Genomic DNA, 12,517 nt, shown 5'->3' with positions numbered 1-12,517 from the left:
AGGATGGAGGCGCTCAGGTGTGGCCGAAGTTCTGGTGGAGAAACCAGGTCCATCAGGCTTTTATTTTGGGGGCAGACAGTTATTAGACATGCTCTTTAAGCAAGGCATCGACTGCACCAGCGCAGAGCGAGAGCTATCGCCTTTCATGGCCTTTCATCATCGCAGTATAACTTTACATGTGTTCTCGGACCTTCACAGGGAAGAACAGAACGACCAACTCTTCTTGGTCGGTGTTTAAATTGCTTTAAATGTCTACATTTATAAGTAAATCACACTGTAAATTTAGTTTTTTTTTGGTAGGAAGATACCATTTTAATACTTTTATATATAGTTATAGATAGATATATGTATCTTTTTCTTAAATTTATTATTTTTTGGATTGTTTGCACAAAACTATACTTAATTTTCTCTTAACAATAACTATATTTCTTCCGTTTCTCATGTTTTTAGTTTAATAATAATGGCATTATTAGGATGGTTTTATGTTTTCCATGTGTTGTGGAGTGTTTTGCAGTTCTAAAGTAGCATTAAAAACATAAATACAGGAGTTTTCATAAAGTGAGGAAAATATATTTTTAGCTCAAAAGTAAATGTAAAAAACAATGTAAAAATGATAGAAATAGATTTTTCAAATTAATTAAAGTTGGAGAATATAAGCGGTGAGTGCAGAATAGATTTTTGAGGTTGTTTAAGCAAGTAATTTATAGTCAGAGTGCAAATCATATTTATATATATATATATATTTTTAAACAGAGCACATTTTAAATGGTGCTAAAGAACATTTATAGTATCTGGAATATCTAGATTGACAAATTAATTCTCATAATTCTCCTGGGTTTAGAGAGTATAGTCAATATTTCATTTTCATCACTGTAGTGCCGATCTTGTGACTGTCATTCAGTTTTTTTATTTTTCATAGATCATCTTGTCACTATTCTTAGAACTTTGAATATTACTAGTATTGTTACTATGAATAAAGTCATAGTAACAATACTAGTAATATTCAAAGTCCAACCAAAATCCTTTTTAATGAAGAAGTATTCTAGGAATCCTTTCACAGATCATTCCTGGTCATTGAGTGGTTTCCATTAAAAAAAAGTATTTATCTAGTTACATACAAACAGTATGTATGTACTAGCCGATATACCAGGTGTTGTTTGGGGTACAAAAGGAAATATAAAAGGTATATAACCTTTAAACCTCTATAGAGAGAGTAGGAGCAGAGAAGTTCTGACTTTACACTTGCTATAAGGAGCTGGAATTCAGGAAATTATCCTTATCCAATAAGTTTTGCAAAATGCTATGAATTACATTGAATTTTGACCTATTTTGACCCATTTTATACATTTCATTTACCCTCTTTACTCCAGCGTATAACTTGTGAAAAAAGGAGAACTTCTTGATATCTGTCTTACTTGGTATGGAATCCATATGGTTTAAATGTCTTCAAATTTGAATGGATTTGAATTTTCATGGGGGTCTCCTGCCCCCATTGTGCCCCCTTTCCCTTGACCTGATTGGGCTTCACTGAGAGGTCAGTAGACTACATCATCGTTTTGTTAACCCCCGTGTTGACCTTCTGGTCACCTTGACCTTGAGATAACACGAGGGTTCAAGCGCTTTTACCCTGATCATCCATTTTCCTTCTGCAGACTCTTTGCACGACAACATGAAATGTTGAAAAGAAGGTAAAAATAGATTTTTATTTTCTTTAAAAAAAAGCTATTGACAGCCAGCTTGAGATGAGCTGAGACACACAGACGTCATGAGTCACGGTGCTCAATCTCTGTTCTCTCCATCATCCAGGTATCCCACCTTCAGTGCCGTTTTAATGGCCATCGCTCAAAAGATACTTGACACCAACGTGTCTCTGGAGAGGAGCAGTCAAGACGTGATGCCGCGACTGAAGAGACAGCAGGTGAGTCTGACACCAGGAAAGAAGAGCTCTAGCGGCTGAATAACGGTGCTTTACTTTTCTCTTTAGGCAGAAATTAAAGACGAGAATCAATCACGTTTATTTAAAAGATGAATGCACAAACAGACAAACAGTAGAGACTCTTGTTTGTTTTTGTGTGTTTACACGTACAGTTTTAATGAGCTCATCCATTAGCCTGATGTGTGAGGCGGCGACTGCTGTGGGCACCGCCGGCAGCCTCCTGACCGCTCCGCTGCTAATATGCAAGGACAGCTCCAGCACTTCCAGGGAAGCATCGCTAATTTCCTTCCAGGAAAAAGTGAGGAAAACAGAAATCCACGGGAGATATTCTGTGTGTTTGACTCAAAAAAAATATTAAAGCAAACTGATTATTTGTTGCCATCCAGCTTAGTACAGGGGGTTCAAGACAGATATGGATTGAGAGCTTATTTGGGCAGGCTTGTCCAGTTCCCATCAACTAACATGGTCCTTTCATCAGCTATATGAGCTACAGTATATCAAAAAAGAAAGGCCTTAAATAATACTTATTTAAAGTCATTAAAAGAAGACCCCCGTGAAAATCACATAGGTCTCATTTGAATTAAAGTTGAAAATGATTGTTTAAATGAGATACTAAATAAGGCAGATTTCCAGAATTTTAAATGTTTTGTGGATTGTATGGGGGCGTGCAGGGGGGCAGAAGGCCCGCCATGAAAAGTCAAACGTGCGAATTTAAATTAACTTTAAACAATACTGTTTATATTTCATACTAAATAAAGGAGAAATCCGTAAAGGGGGGCAAAATAACGCCATGAAAATGAAAAAAGCATTTCAAATGATTTTTGGTTTGCAAGGGGGCTTACAGGGGGGAAAAGACCCCCCTGAAAATCCAAATACATCCAATTTTGATGTGCTTCAAATCATAGGTCTGAACATTTTTGTTAAAGGGTGTTAGGGTGCAGAAGCCCCCCATGACAATTAAAATACATCCTATTCCAATAAAGACAAAATAGTATTAGAATGGCCTGAAATAGCATGTAAACTACTGATGTCTAAGTGACTCCATCAGGTCAAGAAAAATGGGGCTCAAGGGGTGCAAAGATGTATCCAATTGAGATTAGCTTTAAACCATGTGTATTGCATACTAAGTTAGAATTAGAAATTAATATCATATTTCATACGTATTAAATAAGGATGATTTGCATAATTCCAGCTCCTTTCAACTAGTATAAGGCCCATTATATGTCTTGAATGTCTCTCTCTCTTTCACCCTCTTTTTTTAATAATCCAATTCAAGTTACTACTATTTTATTTGAATTTCTTCAGATACTAGCTGAAGCAAATCTACATAACGGACTAGCCCGGGCAACACTGGGTATTCGAGCGAGTATATACACGGTGAAAACACAGATGGTTCGAGTTAATTGTCTATTGACGGAAAACATAACCGGAGCATGAAATCCGGGCTTCAGTGTGTCCTGGTTTTGTGGCTCTGGTGCTGAAATCCACATGTCAAAGAGAGTTTTATTGCTACTCGGAGGATCCTGAAATGAGGCTTAGCTTCCCTTCCTCTTCCAAAATATGATAGGATAATGCCTTTATTGGCCCGAACCCCCGTCCTTTCACCTCACAGGCACATTTGAGGCTTCATAAGCTTTACGTTAGATAAATGTATAAAAGCTTTTGGTCACACTTAAAAGAGGAAGTCCAAGGCTTTTGGTGGGGGGAAAAAAAGTACTTGCAGATGGGCATCAGCGGCAGAGAAAGTGATGTAGGAAAGAGAGGAATTGAGTGAGACAGCTGCAGAGGGATCGCAAACAAAGAGGCAGACGCTTATAAACACATGATGTCCAGCGCTGGCTCGCACCAATCACTAGGCAATTCAAAATAAATCATTCCTTTGCACAGTAACGAATGCTGTCTGGAGCCTCACCAAATAAGTCCATCCTCGGACCTGACCTGACTAGCAACAACCTCCCCGGGCTCGTGACCACAGACCTCTCATATCGCCGCGGCTTAGCTAGTCTCAGTCCCCGAGAAACCACATGCGCCTCCCTCCTCCCCGGGGCCGACCTCCAAGATATTACAGGGAGATTACAGGAGATGCATGCGGCGTGAGCCCGTCCTCGCTGTGATCACATCCCGATGGTTACGCCGAGATAACGTCTTACCCCGTAAACATGCTTTGCCCCGGCTTTGGCCGCGAACATGGAGAGAATTCCGGTTCCGCTCCCGACGTCCAGCACTATTTTGTCCTTGAACACGTGCTTGTTGTGGTACATGGAGTTTCTGTACGTCAGCGTCCTCACTTCGTCCTTCAGCATCTCCTAGTGGTGCAAAATGTCAGGTTTTCAGAATATATATATATATTTTTTAAACAATACTCTACTGAAACAGGTGTTTTACTACTGCACTGTGCACTGGCAGACTCCTTCATGAAGCAGCACATTGTAAGGTTATATTACAATAATATATTTTTTATTATAGCATGAAACTTTTAAAATAATCTGACCTACATCAAAATAGATGAATGTTCATGTTGATATCGTGACCTATAAAGTTCCTAAGAGATAATTGATGTCAACAATTATACAGACACTTCTAAATCTCTAAACTTAGGAAAATGTTGTCGGAACTTGATCTGGAGCTTGTAATCCATGCGTTTGTTTCTTCTCGTCTGGACTATTGTAACAGTTTGTTTTCATGTCTTAACAAGAAGGATCTGTCTCGTCTGCAGTTGATTCAGAACTCTGCAGCGAGAATTCTAACCCGCTCTTGTAGAAGAACTCACATTTCTCCGATCCTTAAAACTCTTCACTGGCTTCCAGTTTCTTTCAGGATCAACTTTAAAATTCTGGTTCTTACTTTCAGTTCTATTCATGGTCAGGCTCCTCCTTACATCACAGATCTGATCCAGCCTTACACCCCAGCTCGGGCTCTGAGGTCTGTGGATCAGAATCTACTTATGGTTCCACGCACACGGCTCAGGACCAGAGGAGAGAAATCTTTTCAGGATGTTGCTCCTAAGCTTTGGAACAATCTTTCTCTCTCTTTGCACTTGATGGATCTACTGACTCCTTTAAGAAACATCTTAAGACGTTTCTATTTGTTCAGGCTTTTCCTTGATTTTCTGGAAGTCCTGTGTTGTTCTCAGTATTATCTTGATCTTTAAAGTATGTACTTTTTTGAGTATTGTTTTGATTGTTTAAGCGCTTTGTGACCCTGGTCTCGAAAAGCGCTATATAAATAAATATTACTTACTTACTTACTAATACTCTTAAAAAGGGTGTTAAAGAAAATAAATTTGCTTGGTGAGTGATGGAGGACGGAGGACAAACATAAACATAATTCAGATATATCAAGCCTAACTATGACTTTGTGGCGAAAGGATTTTGGCCCCTTGTGTGATCGACCCCTGGTGTAGATAGATGGAAGTGAAGAGTCTCCCAAAGTTAGGAAGTTATCATTTCAGAGTGTGTATATGGCCAGGGGACATTTATTGTTGTCATAAAAGGTTTTATACTACAAATATCAAATGGACATTTTTGCTTGTTTATGAAATGTTCCAGGAGAATCATTCACACTATGCCTCTCTTGGGTGTATCTAATATTAAGAGCATAAAATATAAATAAAGACTATGTTAAGCAAAAGAAGGAATAGAACTTGAAACATTTTCTTAGGTAAGGAAATGTTTTGGGACACATTTTTTGAGACTTAAGATAAAATAGTAAAACCACCAACTTTTTAGCGTAATTTCAAGTGCAAACTCTCTTCTTTTCTCTCACTGTATCTTCCCTCGCTCTTTTCTGCATCCATTTGTCCAGTGAGTCTGGTTCTGCTCAAGGTTTCTGCCTTCTGAAAGAAAGTTTTTCACTCGCCACTGTCACGCAGTCATTTACTCATTGTTGAGTTGCTATGAACCGTTTTGCTTTTCTTTAAATTGATTGTCCTACTTTAACTGCAAAGTGTTTTTTTTTGATAACTTTGTCATGATATGACACTTTACATAAAATTGAATTAAAATAATAAGGTTGAATTCAATCTAGTTCCCATATATATACTTGCAAATAAATTAAAATGTAAGAAGATTTAATTATAATTTATATATGAAGATTTTATGGGTTGGGTTCTTTCTATATATGATAAATGGAATGTTGAAAACATAAATATCTATTAGAGGGGGACATATATTCTCTACCTAAGGAAACGATAAGAAAGGGATTTCTATTTTCTTCATATTTGTTTCTTTTTGTAATCAATTGTCTTCTCATTTTATTGATTAATTTATTTTATTTGTTTGTTAATCAAAGCCTAAATCATTATCACGTTTATTATTGATAATCATGTTTTCAATTTTGCTGACCTACATTGTACTGTACATCTGCAAAAAACATAAACACATGACTCTCATTACTTAAGTAATACATACACTTTTGTATTTTATACCTCAATCCTTGTTGTTAATGTATCTTTTTATTTGCTCTTGTAATAAATTCATCACCTGATCAAGAGACCTAATAGGAACCCTGTATATAGTACTTTCAATACACAAAGTAAATCAGACAGAATTTAAATATACTGTATATAAATATATATATATACATATAAGTAACAAGATGAGTGACTTGAATAGGGAATTTAAAATCTAAGAAGCATATTCCTCTATTCATTACTCTACTGTTGATGCTTCACACACGTGAGGAGTCTGAACTGATTCATGGAAAATATTCAGAAACGATGAAAAACACACCTGACCTACATTCCCAAAATATTACAGACTCGCCTTGCAGGTCAGGCGTGGAGCTACAAAGCTTTAAACCTCTCCTGACTCCATTAAAAAGAAAAAATCTTGTATCAGCAGGACAATAGGGGCTATATTTGCATAGTAGATATTTAAGAGAGCAGCTTTTTGTCCTTTTAATAAAAACTCTAAATTGAAAACGTGTCTTATCTTTCAAGGTTCAGTGCAATAAAGTGAGCGGTCGACTGCCTGGAGAGTTTAAACTAGGAATGTCAGCTGAGTTGAGCATAAGAATAGACGTATAATGTTTAATAAAACAGTCTGTAGAGGTGAGTGACAGTGTTGATAACAAGGTCGGATTAAAATGTAAATGTAATATTTTCATTAAATAACCGGAGATAAGAAGATTTTATATTGTAAATGAGGACAAAACCAGGACTTTAAAACCCCTACAAAGGTCTGGATACATTGAAAAACCCTCGCATCTAAATTCACATTCATTCCTGGAATATATTCTGACACAAAATGTTTCCTTTAAAAAACAAGATCCCACTTCATCCAGTGTCATTCATCTAAGAAATGAAACAAGGTACTTTCTCTGTTTTCATTTCAGTCATATGCAAATGAGATCTTCTTGTTTTTCTTTATCTTCTCGGAGCACTCTACCAGCTCACTTCTTTTGAACAAAACAAAGCACTTTACGTCAACAGGAAATTGATTCTGTGGTCGAAGAAGCTAAATTTAAGACACTGCATCATTTGAAAATACAAGACAACAATTAATATATGCAAAGACTTTAACTTTGACTTTTAGGCTTGTTCGTTTACAAACACAACCTTGAACTCTGGATAAAAGACCTCAATGTAAAGCGGAGAAAATTAAAAAAACTTATAAGACCCTATAAAGGTCAAATAAATCTCAAACTTTGTCCTATGATGCAGTTATTAACGCCTTTTTTGAACATGATCTTTGCAAAATTGCAGCACTTTTATTGTAATTCTACTGCCAACTTTTATTTTGCAAATATGCATTAAATAGTTTATTTAAATGTCTTTACTGTACCTATATATATACCACATACTACTTAATGTTTAATTCATCTATTGTCTAATATCCCTCATAATGATTTAAAACAAACTAACTTGGAAAAAACAGTATTTCAAATGTTTTTTTTCAATAGTTCCTTCATGATTGATATTTTAATAAAATGTATCTACATTTAAAGAGTAAACAATAACGTTTGTTTTTGTCTATAATGTAAGTAAGTAATTTATATTTAAAGAGCGCTTTTCCAGACCAGGGTCACAAAGCGCTTACATTTTTCCTTAATACTCAAGTATTTTTGTTAATAATTCCCATATAAATTCGTTTTTGTAATTGTAAGTAAGTAAGTAAGTAAGTAAGTAAGTAAGTAATATTTATTTATATAGCGCTTTTCCAGACCAGGGTCACAAAGCGCTTTAACAATCAAAACAATACTCAAAAAAGTATATACTTTAAAGATCAAGATGTTTATTCCAAGACCAATGAATCCTTGCGAAGAAATCATTACCAATCTTTGAGGCATTTTTTTATGCAGGTCTGCAATAAAAAAAAAAAAATTACATTTCTGTGGTATTGATTATTACTGTCTGAAAGATGTTTTTTTTTAAACAAGACATGGGTTTAGTTTGTATGTACAGTAGGTATGTGACTTTGGACACGTCAAGATGCATCGATAAAGTTTACTTAAACAAGAAGTCTGTAAACTAGCTAAAATATGTAAAACAACACTTTATTTTTTTTTTATTCATCTGTAAATTGGTCCGTGAAGACATAAACCGGTCCATAGATGAAGAAAGTAAACTATTCAATAGATGCAGAAAATGGTTTTAGTTTTTTTGTATCAAACTGTGCACTTGTTTTATGAACAAATCAAATTCAATAGCTTACATTCTGACAATGTGTAGCTTTCAATATAACTAAAGTTATTGATGTGTCTTGGTTTTTTTTTTGCAACTTCAGATTCTTACCTCATGGATGCCAAAATGGGCGTAAGAGTCAAAGTAGTAGTCTCTGGAAGTCATCTCCTCCGGGTTGAGAAACTTGCCCATCTTGCCTCGTCCCGGGCAGCTGGGCAGGTTGGCAGCGTGGGGGGTGTGCGGGGGCAGCGGGGGCCTCTGGGCATGCTGGACTGAAGGCACCGGCCTGGGCAACGAGGTGGGCTGTGTTGAGCGGGACTGGATGATTCGGATGGGCTGCGGCGGAGGCTGGGGCTGGTGGAAAATGAAGAAGAAAGAGAAAGCTTCGGTCAAGACGAGTCAAATCTGCTGATGAAAACTTTGCCGCATTGATGAGCGACTGGAGAATACAGGAAGCAATTGGATTTAATGGATAGTGATTGCCTCCGAGTTAACAGCCATTAACCTCCGCATTTTTCCCAGCTTCATTGCCTCATTTATCAAGATCCAAGAGTCCATCTGCTGAGTTGAACCAGTTCATACTATCACTGTCAGACTCAGAGTCTGTGGAAGGTTCAAGATCCGCTCTGACATGATGCTGGGATCGTCACCAAGAGTTTGCTTTATCTGACAAAAGCCACAAAGTATAACACTGTCTGCTGTTCGCGCTTCTAAAATTAAACAACAAACTGAAAAGATTTTGTTAGTGAGAGCTGAGAATAAACCAACTTTGTTGACTCAAGTTGATTATAATTAGAAGATGAATCCTGTTTTCTTGTCCTGCCATCTGTGACAAACCATTATAATAACTCAAAGAGAAGTCAAGTGGAGTTCTAAGCAGACATGGGTCAGATTAAAACCTCAATATTTTGTACAAATAAGGAAGTTACTTTTAATTGTATTATTTACTTTGAGCTTCTTAGTTTGGAATGTGTTGTTTATTTAAGACAAAATAAATATTTTGATATCATGTGACTGAACTGAGATGATTCCTTGTGAAATCACAGAGACAGAATTGTGAGATATTGGCAAAAACCGCCATAACAAAGCCTTATCAGTAATTTTGTTGCAGTCTTTTTTTCTCCCCTTTTTAATTGCTCTCTTAAGAGCAACTAATAACAAGAACCAACTCTCCGGTCTAACTCACATGTTTCAAAAGTTGAATCTCCCTCTCCAAGATGCAGTAAGTCCCACATCATTACCATGTTTTGAACTTATTACTTTTTAAAGTTCTCCCCCGTCTGAAATCTCAGCGAATGAGAGGTTATGAGAGCAGAGTCTATTATAGCTTAATAATTGTTTCCACTGCTCCTCCAGCCAGCTGTAATCTTGGCCGGTTTGATATACAACGAGTCCCTTGGAGGTGGATAATTCCGGGACTGATGACATGCAGTGACAAACCTCGATGTTGACCAATCAAAGCAGAGTGGGTGTGGTTATGGTAAACAAGTTTTAATCTCTAAAAAAGTGTTTTCAGTGGGTGGGGGTTAAGCACATTTTCTAATTAGTTAGCCCTTTAATACACTACTGGCTGTGTCGTTACTTGATATTATATATTGTGACATATTGTGATACTGTAGGAACAAGGATATATTTGTACTATTGTCAAAGTACTGAGTCCTAGAAGTCGTAACAGATTTCTTTGTTTTTTTAAGCAAAATATTTTCAAACATCATGTATCCTCTCGTCCTCATTCATTGTGGGATTTAAGAATGTAATGACTGCTTCCATCTAGTGGAAGGAAGTTTAATTGCAACCCAAAAATGTAGACAGAACGAATATTTGCATGTTAATCTTAATTTAAAATATATATATATTTTATTTTAAAGATACTCTATTGAACTGTAAAGCCAAAAATGAAAAGAGAAAAACATTGATAATGCAATAATAACACGGGTATTGCAATATTTAAGCCTTTTGACATCTTCTTACACCCCTACATGGATCCTTTTAATATACATTTTTTATTTAGAATTGGACACTTTACATTGTACTCTGTTACTCTGTTTGTGGGGGGTTTATTTTGACTTTTATTCTCTTTGTGGATTGTGCTTCTCGCTGCCCTGTCTTTCCATTGTTCCAATAAATAACCCTTCATGTTTCAACAATGCATGTTAACATCCTTCACCATTTATTAAAAATAAAACACATCAAGAGATTAGGATGTTCACTCATTGAGCAAAACTGAGGAATATCGTTCAATTATGAATTACAATTTCCATGGTTCAAAGTGTTATCAAGAAGGCGTTTAAAGATTTGAAACAACTATATACTGTGAACCCTAGTCAAGGACAGTGGTGTGAGGATGAAACCACCGTCTCTGGTCGTCCTAATTGTGTCTCTGCCCCCCTGGGGCGTTGAAAGAGACAGGGAGGCACCAAATGACGGTGAAAAAAAAAGACGTGAAGCGTCCACAACAAAGCTGAGCGGCTCAGTTAAATGTCATGTGTTCACTAATGATGCACCTCAACACTCACGCCTCCCTTTCAGGATGTGTTGTTCACTGCTGTTCACTTCAAAATAAAAGTTGCTATGAATATGATTGTTCCATCATTATGGCGACAATATTTAGTAGATATTATTGCGAGTTCACACCAAACACTAGAGCGTTTGACGACAATAAACGTGCATGGATTTGGGGGCGTTGGTGTAGTTCCTCGTCATCTGAGGCTCAGAATTTAATTCAGCGTCAATTAGGAGGGAATATTCAACATGTATATGACGATGACATCTTTCTTATTGTAGGATTTATAGGCCAAAATGTCTGTTTTGTGTTCCTGGCGAGTTTTGACATCCATTTATCGTTTCTCCCGTTGTATTAGGCGAGAGACTGTGTTCGATCAGAACCAGAACCTCTCGCCACAACAATTCTTTCGCTCAGACTCATTAATAAGTAATAGTTATTTATATAGCGCTTTTCCAGACCAGGGTCACAAAGCGCTTTAACAATCAAAACAATACTCAATAAAGTACATACTTTAAAGATCAAGATAATACTGAGAACAACACAGGAGTTCCAGAAAATCAAGGAAAAGCCTGAACAAATAGAAACGTCTTAAGATGTTTCTTAAAGGAGTCAGTAGATCCATCAAGTGCAAAGAGAGAGGAAGATTGTTCCAAAGCTTAGGAGCAACAGACTGAAAAGATTTCTCTCCTCTGGTCCTGAGCCGTGTGCGTGGAACCATAAGTAGATTCTGATCTACAGACCTCAGAGCCCGAGCTGGGGTGTAAGGCTGGATCAGATCAGTGATGGAAGGAGGAGTCTGACCATGAATAGATCTGAAAGTAAGAACCAGAATTTTAAAGTTGATCCTGAAAGAAACTGGAAGCCAGTGAAGTGTTTTAAGGATCGGAGAAATGTGAGTTCTTCTACTTGAGCGGGTTAGAACAATAACAACTTGTTTTAAATGTTCACACTTTTTTAATTGTACTTGTATTTATGTTTAATAGGTTATTTGTAATGTTTGTAGTGTACCATAACAATTTCCATCTAAGTGGCTAATAATGGCATTAATAAAGGATTATGATTAGCTATTTTGTTAGCTTGTATGCTAACAAATGTAATGTGTAGTCACTGAGGTAAAACTACATTGTTTGTAAATCTAAAATGACAAAAGAAAAAATAAATAAAAAACAAGAGAACAAAATCACTTTAGAAGTTCAGTAAAACCATGTTGAATTTCATCAAGTATTAGTAAGGTAAAAAAAATAAAATGAGTAGTGAGTTTTAGGGTTGTCACGATACTACAATTTTTTAATTAACATCGATAAAAAAAATGTGATACCACACTGAAAAAAGGAAAAATTATATTTTTTTCATAAATAAAAAATTCAAAAAATAACTTGTTACAACATGTATGATATTTGTAATAAAAAAAAACAGCAACTATAACAAGTTTAGGTCTAGCAAGCACTTTTTT

The 12,517-nt window shown here is 36.3% G+C and overlaps 1 protein-coding gene across 1 annotated transcript in view; it reads right to left on the bottom strand.

Moving 5' to 3' along the window:
- The window catches only part of prmt8a (protein arginine methyltransferase 8a), a 35,471-nt gene that overhangs the window by 18,580 nt on the left and 4,374 nt on the right, over positions 1-12,517 (bottom strand). Inside the window, exons 2-3 of the mRNA XM_087796802.1 lie at positions 8,670-8,912; positions 4,087-4,242 (exon numbers count right to left, since the gene is read on the bottom strand). Of these exons, the coding sequence (XP_087652928.1) occupies positions 4,087-4,242; positions 8,670-8,912 (399 nt within the window). The remainder of the gene's footprint in view (positions 1-4,086; positions 4,243-8,669; positions 8,913-12,517) is intronic.

This window comes from Callionymus lyra, chromosome 8, assembly GCF_982586985.1.
Source record: "Callionymus lyra chromosome 8, fCalLyr1.hap1.1, whole genome shotgun sequence".
Classification (NCBI taxonomy): Eukaryota; Metazoa; Chordata; class Actinopteri; order Syngnathiformes; family Callionymidae; genus Callionymus; species Callionymus lyra.
Note: the sequence above shows the minus strand (reverse complement) of the source record. Positions and strands in the feature narration are given on the sequence as shown.